At 38.3% G+C, this 24161-nt stretch overlaps 1 protein-coding gene across 1 annotated transcript; it reads right to left on the bottom strand.

The window, feature by feature from the left end:
- Nucleotides 1-2654: 2654 nt before the first annotated feature.
- On the bottom strand, nt 2655-3187 carry LOC112674801 (60S ribosomal protein L23a-like). The gene has a single exon (XM_049093443.1). It carries the CDS (start codon nt 3179-3181, stop codon nt 2705-2707), a length of 477 nt encoding a protein of 158 aa, XP_048949400.1. The 5' UTR covers nt 3182-3187; the 3' UTR covers nt 2655-2704.
- Between the last annotated feature and the right edge of the window lie 20974 nt (nt 3188-24161).

Here is a 24161-nt window from a genome sequence, read left to right as displayed (position 1 = left end):
TGCTTTCTCTCTTAGGGTCCTATTTCTGCTGTTCTGTCTATATAGAGGTGCTTTATGAGTTGATACAGTGACTGAGCATGGAACCCAGCTGCATGTTGCCTTTTCATAACGATCTGATCATTGAAGTGTAGTGAACTTGATCACTGTGAAATCCAGTTGGCAAAACCCAATAATGTAAGAATTTGTTGAAACCAGGCTAGATGGTAATATTGTTGGTTGACTTAAGGGTTTTATCAGAGTTGGCAAATAATTCTTTGAACTAGCCAAGATCACATTTCAGTAACAGGCATTCTAGAAACTTGATTAGGATAACCAGTGCATAGATTTTGAATACATTAAAGTTTTATCTAGCTGCTTTTTTATCTGTTTTCTTGATTAACATATAATAGTTTCATTGTTAAGAGCATACCATCATAATGATAAGAGTATTTTGGCCAAAAATATACAAAAGGGTTCATATGTTGAATATGTCAGCATATTCCATAATCTTAGTTGGATGTCTTGATCATTTAAATACATGGTGGAAAATGAAATATATAAAAATGTCACTTCAATGATTTTTAGGATATGATATATGTAGTATAACAACTCTTATCTGGGAAGGTATGGGTGCTAAGGGATTTTCAGAATCCTTCAGAAATTTCTGGTTGAGTGTATTTCTTAAGGATGATGGATATATTATATTTTAGATTTTGTGTTGGAGTCGTTGTGATAGTCTGACCTGCTTTATCTATAAAGGATGTAAATAATCAAAATATGTCCTAAAAGTGTCAGTTCTTTCATACTTCAGGGGCCAAGAAATCTAGAGATAAGCAGAGTATCAGGATAGTGATGGTCTCTGAAGATTGCTGAGACAATTTAAAGAGATTCATGGATGGAGAAATACAGAATAATGTAAATATTTTGCAATTTCAAATTCAGTTTTCTGTTCTTTAATCTGGATATTTCAGGGTGGCATGTACAGTCAGATATTACATATAAAAATGGAAGAAACTGTAGTTTTCCTTAAGTGAAAGGAACATTTTCTATAACCACAAGTTTATTGTAATTTCATATCCTCCTTTTTTCCTTCATAATACAGATAATTAAGATCGTCTTATTTTAAATAGCAGAATATTATGACATTTTAGATGACTCACCGAGAATTAAGACTTACGTGTGGTGTTGATTTGGGTCATGTTACTTGAGTTATCTCTTGGTCCTGGTATTTTTGTGAGCAAAGCTTAAGGAAGGTTAAAATCATTCTGTAGACTCTTTAATAAACCTCTATATTTTATAGACATTATCACAACTAATTAATCCTTATATTAATTGCATAAAATAAGAATTATCAGCATTTTGCAAGTAAGAAAAAAAAAAAAAGCTTTGAAAGACTACATAACTTGCATGAGCTACAAAGTATCTAAAGGTGCCAGGATTGGGGATCCCTGGGTGGCGCAGCGGTTTAGCGCTTGCCTTTGGCCCAGGGCACGATCCTGGATACCGGGGATCGAATCCCACGTCGGGCTCCCGGTGCATGGAGCCTGCTTCTCCCTCTGCCTGTGTCTCTGCCTCTCTCTCTCTGTGTGTGACTATCATAAATAAACAAATAAAAAATTAAAAAAAAATAAATAAAGGTGCCAGGATTGAAACCCAGTCCTAAATCCATCCAAAGCCTATGTTCAGAAACACTAGTTATTACTAATTCTGTAATATTTCTGCCCATAATCTTGGGACTCAATTTTTTTAACATTGTTCATTTTTACCATTCACACTTTAAGATATCTGTTTAAATAAGAAATGTTAGCAGTTTTATCTTTGTTATTGTTAAACCCCTAATCCATGATTTTTACCTTTTAATTTTCCTGGCAATAATCTGAAGTCAAAGAGCCAGATCTGGACTGAAAAGTTAATTGAATTGAAAAGTGCCTCCATCAATTTTTCCTCTTTCTAGAAAACAGAGGAATGACATTATTTTTTAATTTCTTTATAGCTCCACTGATACCACTAGTAGGCAGGGATGGGAATCACTAGATAGGACTATTATTTGAATAGAGCATTTGCTATAAGACAGAATTTAAAAGTTAAATAACCTCTTATTGATTAACATCCATTTTTGTCAATTAAATATTTCTTATGATTGTAGCACTGGAGGACGTTGAGCCTTCTCTACTTTTTCTTATCTGCTTCTGTGGTTGTAAATACCTCCTACCTGCTTAAATCTGATAATTTATCTTCTAACTCAAAACATTTTTTTAAAAAACTGAATAAAAAATCCTCCCGGAACTTAGGCATCCAATTGCCTGACATCTCCACTTAGATATCCCATATCAAAAAAATGTTTAACTTAATGTGAATGAAATATACATGTGGAAAATTGCCTCTCACTCCAATAACTACTCTCAAAACACTAAACTACTATCCTAATGCTTCAACTTTAGAGCAGTCATCAGGATTAGTAATTACAGTGATTAACCACAGTCATAATAAAACACTCACAGTGGACCACAGACTTCCTCCACCATGCCACCAAAACAAATATGGGATAGAGCAAGTATTGGAATTTGACAAAATATATTAGCAAAAAGTGATGGAGAGGAAGAGGGAAATAAATACCATTTCAAGAAACAGAAAAAAATGTACTATAAAATATACTTTATAAACAAAAATTTTTTTTTTTTGGTGAAAAAATTTATATTTAGATTTATAGCCGGCTGGACTCAGTTTAGATGATCCCGATTTTGTCGGCAACATCCAAAGCATCAGAGTCAGGAACCAATCGAACATATGCTTTCTTCTCTCCATCAGGCCTGATCAAGGTGTTGACCTTGGCCACATCAATGCCATAGAGCTTCTTCACAGCCTGTTTGATCTGGTGCTTATTGGCCTTGACATCCACAATGAACACAAGTGTGTTGTTGTCTTCTATTTTCTTCATGGCTGACTCAGTAGTTAGGGGGAACTTGATGCTGGCATAGATATCAGGCTGGTTTCTCCTGGGGGTGCTCTTTCGAGGATATTTGGGCTGCCTTCGGAGACACAGGGTCTTGGGTCCTCGGAATGTAGGTGACGTGAAGATCTTCTTCTTTTTGTGACTGTGCACGCCTTTCAGCACCGCTTTCTTAGCTTTCAAAGCCTCTGCTTTGGCTTTGGCTTTGGCTTTGGGAGGGGCAGGGGCTTCCTTCTTCGCCTTTGGCGCCATCTTCGTGAAAGGGCTATGAACAAATTTTTTTTAAAAAATTTATTTTTTATTGGTGTTCAATTTACCAACATACAGAATAACACCCAGTGTTCATCCCGTCAAGTGCTCCCCCAGTGCCTGTCACCAATTCATCCCCACCCCCCGCCCTCCTCCCCTTCCACCACCCCTAGTTCGTTTCCCAGAGTTAGGAGTCTTTCATGTTCTGTCTCCATTTCTGATATTTCCCACTCATTTTTTCTCCTTTCCCCTTTATTCCCTTTCACTATTATTTATATTCCCCACATGAATGAGAACATATAATGTTTGTCCTTCTCCGACTGACTTACTCCACTCAGCATAATCCCCTCCAGTCCCATCCACGTTGAAGCAAATGGTGGGTATTTGTCATTTCTAATAGCTGAGTAATATTCCATTGTATACATAAACCACATCTTCTTTATCCATTCATCTTTCGATGGACACCGAGGCTCCTTCCACAGTTTGGCTATTGTGGACATTGCTGCCAGAAACATCGGGGTGCAGGTGTCCCGGCGTTTCATTGCATCTGAATCTTTGGGGTAAATCCCCAGCAGGGCAACTGCTGGGTTGTAGGGCAGGACTATTTTTAACTGTTTGAGGAACCTCCACACAGTTTTCCAGAGTGGCTGCACCAGTTCACATTCCCACCAACAGTGTAAGAGGGTTCCCTTTTCTCCGCATCCTCTCCAACATTTGTGGTTTCCTGCCTTGTTAATTTTCCCCATTCTGACTGGTGTGAGGTGGTATCTCATTGTGGTTTTGATTTGTATTTCCCTGATGGCAAGTGATGCAGAGCATTTTCTCATGTGCATGTTGGCCATGTCTATGTCTTCCTCTGTGAGATTTCTGTTCATGTCTTTTGCCCATTTCATGATTGGATTGTTTGTTTCTTTGCTGTTGAGTTTAATAAGTTCTTTATAGATCTCGGAAACTAGCCCTTTATCTGATATGTCATTTGCAAATATCTTCTCCCATTCTATAGGTTGTCTTTGAGTTTTGTTGACTGTATCCTTTGCTGTTCAAAAGTTTCTTATCTTGATGAAGTCCCAATAGCTCATTTTTGCTTTTGTTTCTTTTGCCTTCGTGGATGTATCTTGCAAGAAGTTACTGTGGCCGAGTTCAAAAAAAGTGTTGCCTGTGTTCTTCTCTAGGATTTTGATGGAATCTTGTCTCACATTTAGATCTTTCACCCATTTTGAGTTTATCTTTGTGTATGGTGAAAGAGAGTGGTCTAGTTTCATTCTTCTGCATGTGGATGTCCAATTTTCCCAGCACCATTTATTGAAGAGACTGTCTTTCTTCCAATGGATAGTCTTTCCTCCTTTATCGAATATTAGTTGACCATAAAGTTAAGGGTCCGCTTCTGGATTCTCTATTCTGTTCCACTGATCTATGTGTCTGTTTTTGTGCCAGTACCACACTGTCTTAATGACCACAGCTTTGTAGTACAACCTGAAATCTGGCATTGTGATGCCCCCAGATATGGTTTTCTTTTATAAATTCCCCTGACTATTCGGGGTACTTTTCTGATTCCACACAAATCTTAAAATAATTTGTTCCAACTCTCTGAAGAAAGTCCACGGGGGGATCCCTGTGTGGCGCAGCGGTTTAGCGCCTGCCTTTGGCCCAGGGCATGATCCTGGAGATCCGGGATCGAATTCCACATCAGGCTTCCAGTGCATGGAGCCTGCTTCTCCCGCTGCCTGTGTCTCTGCCTCTCTCTCTCTCTCTCTCTCTGTGACTATCATAAATAAATAAAAATTAAAAAAAAATTAAAAAAAAGAAAGTCCATGGTATTTTGATAGGGATTGCATTAAACGTGTAAACTGCACTGGGTAACATTGACATTTTCACAATATTAATTCTGCCAATCCATGAGCATGGAATATTTTTCCATCTCTTTGTGTCTTCCTCAATTTCTTTCAGAAGTGTTCTATAGTTTTGAGGGTATAGATCCTTTACCTCTTAGGTTAGGTTTATTCCTGGGTATCTTATGCTTTTGGGTGCAGTTGTAAATGGGATTGACTCCTTAATTTCTCTTTCTTTAGTCTCATTGTTAGTGTATAGAAATGCCACTGATTTCTGGGCATTGATTTTGTATCCTGCCACGCTGCCAAATTGCTGTATGAGTTCTAGCAATCTTGGGGTGGAGGCTTTTGGGTTTTCTAGGTAGAGTATCATGTCATCTGCGAAGAGGGAGAGTTTGACTTCTTCTTTGCCAATTTGAATGCCTTTAATGTCTTTTTGTTGTCTGATTGCTGAGGCTAGGACTTCCAGTACTATGTTGAATAGCAGTGGTGAGAGTGGACATCCCTGTCTTGTTCCTGATCTTAGTGGAAAGGCTCCCAGTGCTTCCCCATTGAGAATGATATTTGCTGTGGGCTTTTCATAGATAGCTTTTAAGATGCTGAGTAATGTTCCCTCCTACCCTACACTCTGAAGAGTTTTGATCAGGAATGGATGCTGTATTTTGTCAAATGCTTTCTCTGCATCTAATGAGAGGATCATATGGTTCTTGGTTTTTCTCTTGCTGATATGATGAATCACATTGATTGTTTTACGAGTGTTGAACCAACCTTGTGTCCCAGGGATAAATCCTACTTGGTCGTGGTGAATAATTTTCTTAATGTACTGTTGGATCCTATTGGCTAGTATCTTGTTGAGAATTTTTGCATCCATGTTCATCAGGGATATTGGTCTGTAATTCTCCTTTTTGGTGGGGTCTTTGTCTGGCTTTGGAATTAAGGTGATGCTGGCCTCATGGAACGAATTTGGAAGTACTCCATCTCTTTCTATCTTTCCAAACAGCTTTAGGAGAATAGGTATGGTTTCTTCTTTAAACGTTTGATAGAATTCCCCTGGGAAGCCATCTGGCCCTGGACTTTTGTGTCTTGGGAGGTTTTTGATGACTGCTTCAATTTCTTCCCTGGTTATTGGCCTGTTCAGGTTTTCTATTTCTTCCTGTTCCAGTTTTGGTAGTTTGTTGCTTTCCAGAAATGCGTCCATTTCTTCTAGATTGCCTAATTTATTGGCATATAGCTGTTCATAATATGTTTTTAAGATCATTTGTATTTCCTTGGAGTTGGTAGTGATCTCTCCTTTCTCATTCATGATTTTATTAATTTGACTCTTCTCTCTCTTTTTTTTAAGGCCGGCTAATGGTTTATCTATCTCATTAATTCTTTAAAGAACCAACTCCTGGTTCTGTTGATCCATTCCACAGTTCTTCTGGTCTCGATTTCGTTGAGTTCTGCTCAAATCTTTATTAGTTCTCTTCTTCTGCTGGGTGTACGATCTGTCTGCTGTATTTTCTCTAGCTCCTTTATGTGTAAGGTTAGCTTCTATATTTGAGTTCTTTCCAGTTTTTGAATGGATGCTTGTATCGCGATGTATTTCCCCCTCGAGACTGCTTTTGCTGCATCCCAAAGATTTTGAATGGTTGTATCTTCATTCTCATTAGTTTCCATGAATGTTTTTAATTCTTCCTTAATTTCCTGGTTGACCCTTTCATCTTTTAGCAGGATGGTCCTTAACCTCCACGTGTTTGAGGTCCTTCCAAACTTCTTGTTGTGATTTAGTTCTAATTTCAAGGCATTATGGTCTGAGAATATGCAGGGGACGATCCCAATCTTTTGGTATCGGTTCAGACCCGATTTGTGACCCAGTATGTGGTCTATTCTGGAGAAAGTTCCATGTGCACTTGAGAAGAATGTGTATTCAGTTGAGTTTGGATGTAAAGTTCTGTAGATATATGTGAAATCCATCTGGTCCAGTGTATCATTTAAAGCTATCGTTTCTTTGGAGATGTTGTGCTTAGAAGACCTATCGAGTATAGAAAGAGCTAGATTGAAGTCACCAAGTATAAGTGTATTATTATCTAAGTATTTCTTCACTTTGGTTAATAATTGATTGATATATTTGGCAGCTCCCACATTCGGGGCATATATATTGAGGATTATTAAGTCCTCTTGTTGGATAGATCCTTTAAGTATGATATAGTGTCCCTCTTCATCTCTCACTACAGTCTTCGGGGTAGATTTTAGTTTATCTGATATAAGGATGGCTACCCCTGCTTTCTTTTGAGGACCATTCGAATGGTAAATGGTTCTCCAACCTTTTATTTTCAGGCTGTAGGTGTCCTTCTGTCTAAAATGAGTCTCTTGCAGACAGCAAATAGATGGGTCCTGCTTTTTTATTCAATCTGAAACCCTGCGCCTTTTGATGGGTTCATTAAGCCCATTCACGTTCAGAGTTACTATTGAGAGATATGAGTTTAATGTCATCATGATATCTATTCAGTCCTTGTTTTTGTGGATTGTTCCACTGAACTTCTTCTTAAGGGGAATTTTAAGAGTCCTCCTTAAAATTTCTTGCAGAGCTGGTTTGGAGGTCACATATTCTTTCAGTTCCTGCCTGTCTTGGAAGCTCTTTATCTCTCCTTCCATTTTGAATGAGAGCCTTGCTGCATAAAGTATTCTTGGTTGCATGTTCTTCTCATTTAGGACCCTGAATGCCAGCCCTTTCTGGCCCTTTCTGGCCTGCCAGGTCTCTGTGGAGAGGTCTGCTGTTACCCTAATACTCCTCCCCATAAAAGTCAGGGATTTCTTGTCTCTTGCTGCTTTAAGGATCTTCTCTTTATCTTTGGAATTTGCAAGCTTCACTATTAAATGTCGAGGTGTTGAACGGTTTTTATTGATTTTAGGGGGGGATCTCTCTATTTCCTGGATCTGAATGCCTGTTTCCCTTCCCAGATTAGGAAAGTTTTCAGCTAGAATTTGTTCAAATACGTATTCTGGTCCTCTGTCCCTTTCGGCGCCCTTGGGAACCCCAATTAAACGTAGGGTTTTCTTCCTCAGGCTGTCGTTTATTTCCCTTAATCTATCTTCATGGTCTTTTAATTGTTTGTCTCTTTTTTCCTCAGTTTCCCTCTTTGCCATCAACTTGTCTTCTATGTCACTCACATCGCTCTTCCACCTCGTTAACCCTCGTCGTTAGGACTTCTAGTTTGGATTGCATCTCATTCAATTGATTTTTAATTTCTGCCTGATTAGCTCTAAATTCTGCTGTCATGAAGTCTCTTGAGTCCTTTATGCTTTTTTCTAGAGCCACCAGTAGCTGTATAATAGTGTTTCTAAATTGGCTTTCTGACATTGAATTGTAATCCAGATTTTGTAACTCTGTGGGAGAGAGGACTGTTTCTGGTTCTTTCTTTTGAGGTGAGGTTTTCCTTCTAGTCATTTTGCTCAGTGCAGAGTGGCCAAAAGCAAGTTGTATTGGGAAAAGGAGAAAAAGAGAGGAGAGAAAGAAGGAAAGAAAAGAGAAAAAGAAAAAAGAAAAAAGGAAGAAAAAAAGAAAAAAAAATGATAAGAAAAAGAGAAAGAAACAAAAAAAAGGGAAAGAAGGGTGGGGGAAGGAAACAAATCAAAAAGCAAAAAAACAAAACAAAACAAAACAAAACAAAAACAAAACAAAACAAAACCAACAACAACAACAAAAAGCAAACACGGGGGAGTATCTTCTGATTCTGTGTACTTTAAGTTCCTTGACTTCCCCTGGAACTTGTCTGTCTCGCTGGTCTTCTGGGGAGGGGCCTGTTGTGCTGATTTTCAGGTGTGAGCACTTGAGAGAACTGCTCTGCCCCTGCCTGGTGCAGGGCTCAGTGGGGGTTGTTTATCCCCTGAGGCCCCTGGAGGAACAACCGCAGTGGCGGGGCCAGCTCTCCAGCCCTGGAGTCAGCCCCGCAATAACTCCAGAGCTCTTGGTCTGCAGGGCCTGGAGGCTCTGGGGCGGGGCCGCTGATCTGCTCAGCTGGGGCAGGAGCGTCCTTGCGGTCCTGGGCCCTCCCGGCCTCTGCCTGTCCTGGGGGAGGCGGTATCCTGGGCTGTGTCCCGGCGCCCTGTGCTCCGGAGCCTGCGCTGTTGGATTCGCGCTCCCGCCCCGCAGCCCCCTCCGCGGAGCCGCCCCCGAGCCCCCCCGAGCTGCTCCGGGTCCCGCCGTGCGCGCTGCAGCCCTTAGGGAGCTCGGCGCATCTCCCGGGGCGCAGGTGTCTGTTAGTGTCCCCGGGAGCCCGAGGGCATCCCCGCCCTCCTGGGTCCTGCTCCAACTCCCTGCGAGCCCCTTTCCGCCCGGGAAGGTCGGTGCAGCTCCTGCTCCTCCAGGACGGGGCTCTCCTGTCCTGGGGACACTCGCCCCGGCCTCAGCCCGGCTCCTCGCGGGGACCCTCCCCCTTGGAGGCCTTTTGTTTCTTTATTTCTTTTTCCCGGTCTTCCTACCTTGGTAGAAGCCGAACTCTTCTTACTGTAGCATTCCAGGTGTTCTCTCTTTAAATCTCAGGCTGAATTCCTAGATTTTCAGGATGATTTGAAGGTTTTCTAGGTAATTTGGTAGGGACAGGTGATTTGGGGACCCTACTCTTCTGCTATCTTGCCCCTCCCCTCGGCTATAAACTTAAAAATTTCATCTTTCACAATCTGTATGTCAAAGAATAGAAGTAGATATATAGTATGTGTATACACACATGTAAATGTACATATTCTCATTTGTTAATAATGTCAGCTTCTTATCTGATATCCTAATATGATCATCAGGTTACATTTTTTAATGTTCCTATTATCTTAAAAACAAATGCTAAGTGAAAGATAGTAGATTTTTTGATATTCAGTGTGTCACCTTGAAGCACACATTAAAAATTTTAAAGAAACAAGAACATTATTTAAAGTAGCTTTTCTGCAGTCAAATCTTTTAACAAAAAGTTAAACTCTGATAGTCTATTGTAAGTTAATATAACTGCAAGTTACCACTTTAATATGATAGTGAGAATTTAAATGTATGCATATGTGTATATAAGTTCATATGTATAAGTGCGTGTCTATGCTTATACGTATAACCTGAAGACTTAGCTTTTAGTTCTTACTATTCTTATGTAAATATTTAAGATGATTCTCTCCTTTTCGCCGCCATCCTGGTTGTATGTGGTTGACTGTTCCTCTCCACGTCTTCTCACAAGACTTTCAGAATCAAGTGATTACTGGCCAAGAAACAAAAGCAGAATTGTCCCATCCCCAGTGGATTCGGATGAAAACTGGTAATAAAATCAGGTACAACTCCAAGAGGAGACACTGGAGAAGAACCAAGCGGGGTCTATGAGGAAGCATCACACATCATGAAATAGCAAACATAATTGGCACACATATTTAAGCTGCATGGAGATCACATGTTCCTATCCTATCAATATGGAAACATCCTTCCTACCTGGCCAATAGACATGTCTTATCAAGGAAATTATTTTCTCTGTTACTATGCCTCTATACCAGTAGGTTGGTTCAGTAATAAATGTGAGAACTTTTAGCTGAGCTGCTGTTGTGTTCTGAATTGTGAAGTACTGAATTCCCCTCCTGTCAGATCTCACATAGCACTGTCTGATAGAACTTTCTGCAGTGATAGAAATGGCCCTTGACAACCAAGTATTTAAAGTATGGCTAGGGGACGCCTGTGTGGCTCTGTCTGCTAAGCGTCTGCCTTTGGCTCAGGTCTTGATGGGGAATCTGCATGTCTCCCCCTCTCTACTCCTCCCCCTGCTCATATGCTCTCTCTCAAATAAATAAAATCTTTTTTTTAAAAAAAAATATTTAAGATGATTGAATCAGACTATTATAAACTCTGAATGGCTTTACTTGATATTATTTTGACTAAATGCTTCAGGGATGTTCCCTAGAATGGAGGGGAATATTTAAAGAAGATGGTCTGCCATACATTTTATATCTGACCTAGTGCCATTTCTACAAGACCCTTTGCCCAGAGATGGCTTTAGTTATGTGTGCTGTGTAAGGGTAAGGAGCAGCATGTGAATACAGGCCACACTAATAATCTCTCCGTTATTAGTTTCAATGAGAGAATAGTTTTCTAACTTCTGTGTAGCTGCTTTTTTAAATCACTTTGAGTTAAAAAAAGAAAGTGGAAATATTAGGAAAATGTGGTCTGTTACTCAGAGGGAAAGCGAAAGCGAATCCTGTATAGCATTTTATCTTTCTATGTTAATCTCCTAACATTTTTCATGCTATGTGTTACGTGGTGTGTGTGTGTGTTGGGGGGGGTGCTATTAAGTTAATATCCTAAGATCTGGCAGTACAACTCCATTTAGAAGGGAAAACAATATTTCTTAAAAGAAAAACACAACTTGATAAGTAATTGGTGAGTTAACATTTTTTGAAACACTTAAAATTGCTACACTATCATTTTCAGAAGTCTATCATAGAACTCTCACATATAGAATATTCTATATTTTGTATATCCTATATATGAGAGTTCTAAATAGGATGAGCACATGTCACATATCTACGTAGCTGGTTATTGGAAGAGAGCTATGTTGGTGGTATGATTATCGAGCCAGAATGACTATGTTAGATACCTAATGGGTTAATGTTCTACAGGGATTGTAACCTTGGAGACTCCCTTTTCTACTAGACAGAAATCATTTACATTTGTATTAGACAAAAACCTACAAGTTAACCTGTAACTTTGCCTTCTTTGGGCTTTTAATTAATAATATATACTAAGTCAAAGATACTGTCTCTTAGGTAATTAAACAATACTTAGATGGACTGGTTAAACAATGCTCCACCATATAAAATTAAAAAGATTTGTGGCTTTCTCTTTGCCTTATTTCTAAGTTGTGAAAATTTCTTAACAGAATAGTCATTGATGTGTAAGTAGTACTCTGTAAATGTTTTTAAAACAGGAAAATTATTTAGGAGGTGACCACACTGGGAGCTTATGTTCAGGGTTAAGCTTAAGAGTATAAAACCCATCTGTATAAGATAGGAATTTTTTTGTTTCTGAAATAATGTAGAAGGGACCAGAAAGAACGTGAATCAGGGAGAAAACATGAGATTGAGCACTGCATGGGGGAAAGTCAAAAGAAACCAATAGTTGTGGCATTACCAGAAGGAATTTTGAAAACAGAAATATCTAAGATTTCAAGTTTTTGTACTGTGCAGTAGAAAACAATCCATTTCTCTTGCCTTCTATTCTTAGTAAATTCTGTGCTCATGAATGTTTTGTGTGTGCTTTTAATTTTATTTTTAGAAACCAGTTAAAGGGCTCAATTACATTCATAGATTATTCATTTATAATACATTTATGTATTAACAACTTTTGAACCCAACTGTGTGCTACGTATGTATGATTTGCTGGACACACTGTGCTAAATCAACTGCAGAAAACAAAGCCTCTATAGAGCTTATAGTTTAGTGCAGAAGTCGGGAAATAAACACAAAAATATGTAATTATAACTTTTGGTAAGTGCTCTAAAAATGAATAGGATTCAGTGATAGAGGTTGGTAGATTTAGAGATTTATTTTAATGACATCATCAAGGAAAACCCCTCAAGGAGGAGGCCTTGAGTTAGACCTGAAGCAGAGGCCCTCTGAGAAGAAGGAAGTGTCCCTGTATTTTAGAGCCTAAGAGCTGCCACAACAACCACAAAATTGGTGGCAGAAAGCAGTAGAAATATATTCTCTCTCAATTGTGGAGGCCAGAAGTCAAAAGTCAAGGTGCCAACAGGATTGGTCCTTCTGGACAACAGATCCATGAGGGACGATAGGTCCATGTATGTATCCTAGATGTGGCAGGCAGTGTTGTCCTGTTGCCAGCTACGTCAACAACTAGAATTAGAGAATGAGCCTCGTGTGAGTTTTCAGCCACATGGGGAACAATTTGGACTTTACAGGACCTGGAATTGGGATTGAAGTTGTCTGTGAAATTCACTTAATATTCAACTTACTAATATTTCTCTCTTCTATCCAGTATTCTTAGAAGCCTTGTGGCTTTATGAGCTTGCTCTAAGTCTATATGCCACAAACTTATGTGTAAATTATCTTCAAAATAACCACTTGTGCTTGTTCATCCTAAAGGGATCATTTTTTAAGGGCCCTGGCCTCTCTTGTTGTGACCATATCTCATTTCTGAGGTTGATGCCTAATGATATTTTTTCTGTTTCACATATATGTGAGAGAGAGTGAAACCTAAGACAGTGCCACAGTGTTGTCCAGGTTATAAAGACCAAGCCTTGTCCTTGATGTCTAAATACACGTCACTACAGAGAATTTTTGTAGTTATATATGTCACCAATTTGAAAAGCCTCTTTAGGTCTCTTTTTAAGATATGCCAATGGAATTCAGCTGAGAGTATAAAATACCCTGTTTGGAGTCATACTGAACCTGAAAAATTCCTGTCCAAGTAAATGTATTCTATTAGCATCAGTTTTGTCTCCTCTTAAGGAATTCATTTTAAAACTCTTAACTCCAGAAGCACCACTTTATATAATTGAGGACAACTTATAAAAAAGCAGCAGTATGCAACTGGATTATAGCTGATGGCTTCATTAAGTACAAGTAATAGACTTCTTTTAACCTCTTAAATGTGACTTTCCTATGTCTCTACCTACTGATGTGGTGCCAAGATTACTGATGTGTCCTAATAGCAAACCTTTCTTCAGGTAGGGTCATAATCACTTTTGAACATTTTAGGGTATGTATCTTTAACATTGTCAGCCCCTAACTTCAGTGCTGAAATATTAATAGCATTAAAAAACCCACTTTAGGAAACTTTCTAATCAAATGATGGTATTTTTTTTTTTTGCATTTCTGACTAGTTTGTACTAGTAATTTCTACTTATAATTTCCTCTGAAAATAATTTAACAGCAGCATCCCTACAAAGAAAACCATTTGATGAATAGTCTAAGTGTTGCTGAGAAAATAATTGAGAAGTAGGATAGATAGTAGCCTTCATTCATGAAGGCTATAACAAGTCTTCAAGAACACTTGAAGTCTTCAATTCACTCTAACATATACCTGTATGCCTTCCTTTTGCAAGGCAAAATGGAAATAAACATCAGAAAGATTACAACTGGTCTTTGTCAGGCAGTTGAAGGATTTTTTTTTATAGGATATAGAAATCTGTACTTAATGAGCGTTTTCCTCAAATATGCATTGATTATGTAAGATGAATATTGAGGCACTTTGGAACCTATAATTTTTAATAATTTAATTGGAAAACTATGCCAAATAACAATTTAAAAATTAAAAGCACAGATGATGAATTAATTCTTTGGACCTAGATGCTTATAGATCAATGAAAGAGGTAACATACAGCTTTCCATGGAGGAGCAACTGAGATATACCTCACTGCCAAAATGAAACCTCACCAAAAAAGCCAGTTAGGAGAATAAGATTCTTTAAGACAGCACTTAAACATGGTTAAGGAAATAGCCACACTTTATGACAAATGAGAGATTGTATAGAATAATCTACTGAATAATATTTTGTGGAGAATTTTAGAAAATCATGCTTATGTAGATTTGCATTTCCTTTGATATATAAAAGTTTCTCAGCAATTTCTATCCCTTAAGAGAATTGTAAGTTACTGGTTTGTTGTATTTCTTATATTTAGCTTGGAGGCTTGTCTGTTGTTACATGGCTGTGAATATTGGGACAATAAGATGAAAGCAATGTTTCATTATTTTAAGTCTATCTCTGTTTTGTTACTTTCCTTTTTTCCCCTTTGGATAAGTAAATATATGCTTCTGGTTTTGGGACAACACAGAGCAGGAGGAAGAAACAATAACAGAAATTATCTTTTTTTTTTTTTTTTTTTTTCAGTTAACAAAGCCCTTTTGAACAGATAATAGTACTGGACCAAACAACTTACACATTTTTTATAAAAACATGAAATTAAGAGCATGATGTCTTTTTTATTAATAAATATTCTTTATAGAAAATCCAATAAGAGTACTTATTTTCCTTTTAAAAATAATTCTATTTAAAAATCTAGTATTAAGGGGATCCCTGGGTGGCGCAGCGGTTTAGCGCCTGCCTTTGGCCCAGGGCGCGATCCTGGAGACCCGGGATCGAATCCCACGTCGGGCTCCCGGTGCATGGAGCCTGCTTCTCCCTCTGCCTATGTCTCTGCCTCTCTCTCTCTCTCTCTCTGTGACTATCATAAATAAATAAAAATATTTAAAAAAAAATCTAGTATTAAAATTAGAACAATAGGTGTGGTCACGTTATAATAAATAGACCCTACAAAAAAATCATGTTTTAGAAAGTAGTTCTCATTGTCTTTTGGCTCTTCCTTCTGATCCCTAAGTAAAGTTACCTAGTTAGTTAACATTTCTAGCATAATTGGTTGATTAGCTCAGCATCTTTCTCAAAGCAAAGGAGAAGACTTCAGCTCAGTGGCCTTCTTTCTTTCATCTGTCCCATTTTCCTCTTGGTTAAAAATAAGTTAGGGGTTTTTATGCTTCTAACGGCTGTAAAATTTACCACTCAGCAAGATAAGAATATGGGATTTACTATGGTATATATTTATTACAGGATATTTATTATTTTTATCTTACAGATTATTCTTTATTTAGAACTCTCAAAAACTGCACTGGATAAGTTAAACGGGCAAGGAAGACATTATTCAAGATTATTGAAATAGAGGTCAAGACTATTGCAGTATGAGAGAGGTAGACTGAACTCAACTCTGCTCAAAAGGCTGGAAGGTTTTTAAGCACTGGGATGAGCTAGTGAAAAACTAATGGAGGATGCATTAGTAGGGGAGGTTTGTCAAGGGGATGAGGTTAACTGTGTTTGCCAGTTGGGGATTATGGAAATTAGGCTCTACCCACCACCTGGAACTGTTTTTTCTGGATGATTATATTTCAAAGGGTTTGGCTTCTAGGTCTTTGAGAAAAGATGTTCCTGGGTTATAAAAATGGCAAGATGCTGAGAGATTTATATTTCAAAGGATCAGAGAACAAATTTCCAATAGCAGGTTTTTTAAAGTACGAAAACTTACTTCCGTATTCTAAAGTAAGAAAATTTTAGTTTTCTAAAAGGATGTTAGAGGGCTAGAGTCACAAAGGAATCTGTCTAAAGTGTAATCAAGCTGAAGGATGTTTTGACCAAATCTAAAGCCAAGATCAGTTGGCCATGTTTCCTGAGGTTATCTAATATTCTTTTTTATAAACTCTATTTTATTTCCAAGTGGTTGTCAAAGCTAATTAACATTTGAGTTTATTCAAAATATGAATATAGTTACATTGCTGCAATCATTTGTCACTATGGCTTTATCTCCAGATTCTTTTTTTTTTTAAGATTTTATTTATCTATTCATGAGAGACAAGGAGAGAGAGAGAGAGAGGGAGGCAGAGACACAGGCTGAGGGAGAGGCAGGCTCTATGGAGGAAGCCTGATGTGGGACTTGATCCCAGGTCTCCAGGATCATGCCCTGGGCTGAAGGTGCCACTAAACCACTGAGCCACCAGGGCTTCCCTATGTCTAGATTCTAAACTTATAAAGTATAATTGCTTTAGGACAAAACTGTGTCCCTACCAAAATTTATATATTAAAGTTCTAACTCATAATGCAACTGATGCTGATAATACTGTATTTGGAAATATGGTCTTTAGGAGTTAATTAAATGAGATCATGTTGGTGGAATCTTACAACTATGGGACTGGTGGTCTTATAAGAAGATAAAGAGGAAGATCTTTATCCTCCATGCCACCACATAGGAAGAAGATGGCCATTTGCAGGCCAGGAAGAGAGCTGTCATGAGAACCTGACCATACTTGCACCCTAATATTGGACTTCCAGCCTCTGGAACTGTGGAATGTCTATTATTTAAGCTCCCCAGACCTTGGAATTTTGTTATGGCAGCCCAAGATATCTAGTACAGTAATGAAAATAGTGTACCTCGAAATAATGTGGTATGAGATAGGCTGACATATTAGGAGCATAGTCTTAAAGGATACTTATGCCATAACTTCAGGCCCAAGATGATTTTTCTTTGTAGTGGGATTGATGTGGACTTTCAGTGAATGAAAACTATAATCCATTTGGTAATTTCTCAAGTTTTTTGCTTATATTTATTAGGTAGTCCCCCCCCCTTTTTTTTTTACAACATGTCTTGGAGTGCACTGAGAGTAAGGATAAAGGGAGTTAACAGTAGCTTTTGACTCAGTACCTTTCAGCAGAATCATTAGAATCCAGTCCAGCTTGCAGGATGTCTTTGGGTTTCAGCTGCATATAACGGGGTGGAGTGGTGGGAGGGAAACAAGAGCATTTTCTGATTTCATCCATTAGCTGTGAGTGCGTGGTTGTTGTGGGGATAAGGGGTATAGACCTATATGCATAGTTTTTCCTTCTTATAAATCATTTCTATGAGATGTATAATTCCACTGGAAGAAGGGATTTGACTACCTTGTTTATCTCTATGGAGATAACTTCTAAAATAGTATATGCGATGTAAACATTCAATCAGTAGTTTAACATACAAATGAATAGAATAAAGAGTAGAGGGAATTAATACAGCAAACCCAGATTAAGGTCATTTTGTAAACTATTTAAAAAATGTTGAAAAAAATAGACTTGGGGGTGGGGCAAGATGGTGGAAGAGTAGGGTCCCCAAGTCACCTGTCCCCACCAACTTACCCAGATAACTTTCAAATCATCCTGAAAACCTATGAATTTGGCCTGAGATTTAGAGAGAACAGCTGGAATGCTACAGAGAGAAGAGTTCGCACTTCTAACAAATACAACTCCTTTCTAGCCACTCTGCACTGAGCAAAATGACTAGAAAGAAGACCCCACCACAAAAGAAAGAATCAGAAACTACTCTCTCCCACAGAGTTACAGAATTTGGATTACAATTCGATGTCAGAAAGCCAATTCAGAAGCACAATTATAAAGCTACTGGTGGCTCTGGAAAAAAGCATAAAGGATTCGAGAGACTTCATGACTGCAGAAGTTAGATCTAATCAGGTCGAAAAAAAAATCAATTAAATGAGATGCAATCCAAACTGGAGGTCCTAACGACAAGAGTTAATGAGGTAGAAGAAAGAGTGAGTGACATGGAAGACAAGTTGTTAAAAAGGAAGGAAGCTGAGGAAAAAAGAGAAAAACAATTAAAAGACCATGAGGAAAGGATAAGGGAAATAAATGACAGCTTTAGAAGGAAAAATCTATGTTTATTTGGGGTTCCAGAGGGCACCAAAAGGGGCAGAGGACCAGAAAGTGTATTTGAACAAGTCATAGATGAGAACTTCCCTAACCTGGGGAGGGAAACAGGTATTCAGATCCAGGAGATAGGGAGATCTCCCCCTAAAATCAATAAAAATCGTTCAACACCTCAACATCTAATAGTGAAACTTGAAAATTCCAAAGATAAAGAGAAAATCCTGAAAGCAGCAAGAGATAAGAGATCCCTAACTTATATGGGGAGAAATATTAGATTAACAGCAGACCTCTCCACAGAGCCCTGGAGGGCCAGAAAGGCCTGGCAGGATATATTCAGGGTTCTAAATGAGAAAAACATGCAGCCAAGAATACTTTATCCAGCAAGGCTCTCATTCAGAATAGAAGGAGAGATAAAGAGCTTCCAAGATATGCAGAAACTGAAAGAATATGTGACCACCAAACCAGCTCTGCAAGAAATATTAAGGGGAACTCTGTAAAAGAAAGAAGTCCAAAGAAATAATCCACAAAAGCAGGGACTGAATAGGTATCATGATGACACTAAAATCATATCTTTCAATAGTAACTCTGAACGTGAATGGGCTTAATGATCCAATCAAAAGGCACAGGGTTTCAGACTGGATAAAAAGGCAACACCCATCTATTTGCTTTCTACAAGAGACTCATTTTAGACCTAAGGACACCTACAGCCTGATAATAAAAGGTTGGAGAACCATTTACCATTCAAATGGTCCTCAAAAGAAAACACAGGTAGCAATCCTTATATCAGATAAATTAAAGTTTATCCCAAAGACTGTAGTAAGAGATGAAGACAGACACTATATCATACTTAAAGGATGTATCCAACAAGAAGACCTAACAATCATGAATATTTATGCCCCTAATGTGGGAGCTGCCAAGTATATCAATTAATAACCAAAGTTAAGACATACTTAGATAATAATACACTTCTACTGGGAGATGTTAGCATGACGCTTTCTACAAATGACAGATCTTCAAGGCACAACATCTCCAAAGACACAAGAGCTTTAAAAGATACACTGGACCTGATGGATTTCACAGATATTTACAGAACGTTACATCAGAAAGCAACTGAATACACATTCTTCTCGAGTGCATATGGAACTTTCTACAGAATAAACCACATACTGGGTCACAAATCAGGTCTTAACCAATACCAAAAGTTTGGGATCGTACCCTGCATATTTTCAGACCATAATGCTTTGAAACTAGAACTCAATCACAAGAAGAAGTTTAGAAGAAATTCAAACACATGGAGTTGAAAGACTATCCTGCTGAAAGATGAAAGGGTCAACCAGGAAATTAGAGAAGAATTAAAAAGATTCATGGAAACTAATTAGAATGAAGATACAGCCATTTAAAATCTTTGGGATACAGCCAAAGCCGTACTGAGAGGGAAATACATCGCAAACAAGCATCCCTCGAAAACCTGGAAATAACTCAAATACACAAGCTAAACTTGCACCTAAAGGAACTGGAGAAAGAACAGCAAATAAAACCTATGCCCAGAAGAAGAGAGTTAATAAAGATTCGAGTAGAACTCAGTGAAATAGAGAGCAGAAGAACTGTGGAACAGATCAACAAAACCAGGAGTTGGTTCTTTGAAAGAATTATCAAAATACATAAACCATTAGCCAGCCTTATTAAAAAGAAAAGAGAAAATAATCTAATAAATAAAATCACAAATGAAAAAGGAAAGATCACCACCAATACCAAGAAATACAAACAATTTAAAAAATTATGAGCAGCTATATGCCAATAAATTAAGCAATCTAGAAGAAATGGATGCATTTCTGGAAAGCCACAAACTACCAAAACTGGAACAGGAAACAGAAAACCTGAACAGGCCAATAACCAGGGAGAAAATTGAAGCAGTGATCAAACACCTCCGAAGACTCAAAAGTCCAGGGCCAGATGGCTTCCCCGAGGAATTCTATCAAACATTTAAAGAAGAAACAAAACCTGTTCTACTAAAGCTATTCCAAAAGATAGAAAGGGATGGAATACTTACAAACTCATTCTATGAGGCCAGCATCACCTTAATTCCAAAACCAGAAAAGACCCCACCAAAAAGGAGAATTATAGACTAATATCCCTGATGAACACACATGCATAAATTCTCAACAAGATATTAGCCAGTAGGATCCAGCAGAACACGAAGAAGATTATTCACCATGACCAAATGGGATTCATCCCTGGGATGCAAGGCTGGTTCAATACTCATAAAACAATCAATGTGATAGATCATATCAACAAGAGAAAAAACAAGAACCACATAATCCTCTCAATAGATGTAGAGAATAGATGCAGAGAAAGCATTTGACAAAATACAGCATCCATTCCTGATCAAAACTCTTCAGAGTGTAGGGATAATGGGAACATTCCTCAGCATCTTAAAAGCCATCTAGGAAAAGCCCACAGCAAATATCACTCTCAATGGGGAAATACAGGGAGCCTTTCCCCTAAGATCAGGAACACGACAGGAATGTCCACTCTTACCACTGCTATTCAACATAGTACTAGAAGTCCTAGCCTCAATAATCAGGCAACAGAAAGAAATAAAAGGCATTAAAATTGGCAAAGAAGAAGTCAAACTGCCTCTTTGTGGATGATAGGATACTGTACACAGAAAACCCAAAAGACTCTACCCCAAGATTGCTAGAATTTATACAGCAATTCGGCAGTGTGGCAGGATACAAAATTAATGCCCAGAAATCATTGGCATTTCTATACACTAACAATGAGACTGAGGAAAGTGAAATTAAGGAGTCAATCCCATTTACAATTGCGCTCAAAAGCATAAGATACCTAGGAATAAACCTAACCAAAGAGGTAAAGGATCTATACCCAAAAAACTGCAGAACACTTCTGAAAGAAATTGAGGAAGACACAAAGAGAAGGAAAAATATTCCATACTCCTGGATTAGAAGGATTAATATTGTGAAAATGTCTATGCTACCCAGGGCAATTTGCACGTTCAATGCAATCTCTATCAAAATACCATGGACTTTCTTTGGAGAGTTGGAACAAATCATCTTAAGATTTGTGTGGAACCAGAAAAGACCTCGAATAGCCAGGGAAATATTAAAAAAAGAAAACCATAGCTGGGGGCATCACAATGCCATATTTCAGGTTGTACTACAAAGCTGTGGTCATTAAGACAGTGTGGTACTGGAACAAAAACAGACACATAGATCAATGGAACAGAATAGAGAAAGAATCCAGAAATGGGCCCTCAACTGTATGGTCAACAAATATTCAACAAAGTAGGAAGACTATCTACTGGAATAAGGACAGTCTCTTCAATAAATGATGCTGGGAAAATTGGACAGCCACGTGAAGAATGAAACTAGACCATTCTCTTACACCATACACAAAGATAAATTCAAAATGGATGAAAGATCTAAATGTGAGACAAGAATCCATCAAAATCCTAGAGGAGAACACAGGCAACACCCTTTTTTGAACTTGGCCACAGTAACTTCTTGCAAGATACATCTATGAAGGCAAGGGAAACAAATGCAAAAATGAACCATTGGAACTTCACCAAGATAAAAAGCTTCTGCACAGGAAAAGAAACAGTCAACAAAACTAAAAGACAACCTACAGAATGGGAGATGTTTGTAAATGACCTATCACATGAAGGACTAGTATCCAAGATCTATAAAGAACTTATTAATAACTCAACAGCAAAGAAACAAACAATCCAATCATGAAATGGGCAAAAGACATGAAGAGAAATCTCACAGAGGAAGACATAGACATGGCCAACAAGCACATGAGAAAATGTTCCGCATCACTGGCCATCAGGGAAATACAAATCAAAACCACAATGAGATACCACCTCACACCAGTGAGAATGGGGAAAATTAACAAGGCAGGAAACCACAAATGTTGGAGAGGATGTGGAGAAAGGGGAACCCTCTTACACTGTTGGTGGGAATGTGAACTGGTGCAGCCACTCTGGAAAACTGTGTGGAGGTTCCTCAAAGAGTTAAAAATAGACCTGCCCTACGACCCAGCAATTGCACTGCTAGGAATTTACCCCATAGATACAGATGCAGTGAAATGGCAGGACGCCTGCACCCCAATGTTTATAGCAGCAATGTCCACAATAGCCAAACTGTGGAAAGAGCCTCGGTGTCCATCAAAAGATGAATGGATAAAGAAGATGTGGTCTATGTATACAGTGGAATATTACTCAGCCATTAGAAATGATGAATACCCACTATTTGCTTCATCGTGGATGGAACTGGAGGGTATTATGCTGAGTGAAGTAAGTCAATCGGAAAAGGACAAACATTATATGGTCTCATTCATTTGGGGAATATAAAAAATAGTGAAAGTGATCATAGGGGAAAGGAGAGAAAATGAGTGGGAAATATCAGTGAGGGTGACAGAACATGAGAGACTCCTAACTGTGGGAAACCATCAAGGGGTAGTCGAAAGGGAGGTGGGCGGGTTGGAGTGACTGGGTGATGGGCACTGAGGGGGGCACTTGACGGGGTGAGCACTGGGTGTTATGCTATATGTTGACAAATTGAAGTCCAATTAAAAAATTAAAAAAAAAGAAAAAATAGACTTTTCTATGGGCAATAAGGAACTATTAAAAAAAATTTCCAAGAGGAGATATGATTATTTGCTTTGCACTAATTATGTTTCATTTGTCAGACTAAATCTGTGTTTTAAAAAATATTTTATTTATTATTTATTCATGAGAATCATACACAGAGAGAGGCAGAGACATAGGCAGAGGGAGAAGCAGCATCTTACCTTTTTATAGATGCTGAAAGGATTATTAATGAAAAACAATTACTTTAAAATTCTTTGAATTTCAAAGCATTTTCTGTATATTTTGAAGCTAGTTTTATTAAGAAAGACCTAGATCAGGTGCCTGGTGGCTCAGTAGTTAAGCATCTGCCTTTGGTTCAGGGTCCTGGGTAGGGTCCTAGGATGGAGTCCTGCATTGGGCTTCCTGCACCACGGGGAGCCTGCTTCTCCCTCTCCCTCTGCCTGCTGCTCCCTCTGCTTGTGCTCTCTCTCTGACAAATAAATAAATAAAATATTTTAAAAAGACCTAGATTAACTTTCTAAAATTGGCTAAAAATAAGGCAAAAGTCTTTAGGGCAATAATACAAGGTATGATTCTATATTTTCAGTTAGTTGGAAGTACCAGTGCAAATTTTTTTTTTTGAGTGAAACTGAAGAAATTATAGGTAGTTTTTAACTTTAAAAAAAAATTTTTTTTAATTTTAATTTTTATTTATTTATGATAGTCACAGAGAGAGAGAGAGAGGGAGAGAGAGAGAGGCAGAGACACAGGCAGAGGGAGAAGCAGGCTCCATGCACCGGGAGCCCGACGTGGGATTCGATTCCAGTTCTCCAGGATCACGCCCCGGGCCAAAGGCAGGCGCCAAACTGCTGCGCCACCCAGGGATCCCAGTTTTTAACTTTTACAAACTAATTTTGAGGTATAATATATGTACAGAAAACTGAAATATCATAAACAATTAATTTTCATAAAATGAACATTTTCAATTAAACTGGGAAGCCCCCATCATGCAAGAGTAACCATTCGTCTGCCTTCTGACATAAGTTAGCCTGTTTTTTCATATTTATGTATGTGGACTTACACTACATGCATGCCTTTTGCTCAATGTTCTATTAGTGAGAGTCAACCAAGTTTTTTTCCTGTTTTGTAGAGTGTTAACTCTCACTGCCATATACACTTATACACTTAAAGAACTACTGCATCACAGAGTGTGTTTATGCTCTTCTTTTGCAACTGCTGCCAAAATTTTCCAAAATGACATCGATTTACACCCTCAACAGGAATTTTTGAGACCTCCCATTATTCCACATATTTCCAACACTTGGTATTATCTTTTTTTTTTTTTTAATTTTTATTTATTTATGATAG

The sequence above is a fragment of the Canis lupus genome, chromosome 14 (assembly GCF_003254725.2).
Source record: "Canis lupus dingo isolate Sandy chromosome 14, ASM325472v2, whole genome shotgun sequence".
Classification (NCBI taxonomy): Eukaryota; Metazoa; Chordata; class Mammalia; order Carnivora; family Canidae; genus Canis; species Canis lupus.
The sequence above is the reverse complement of the archived record's forward strand: the minus strand, read 5'-3'. Positions and strand labels throughout refer to the sequence as shown.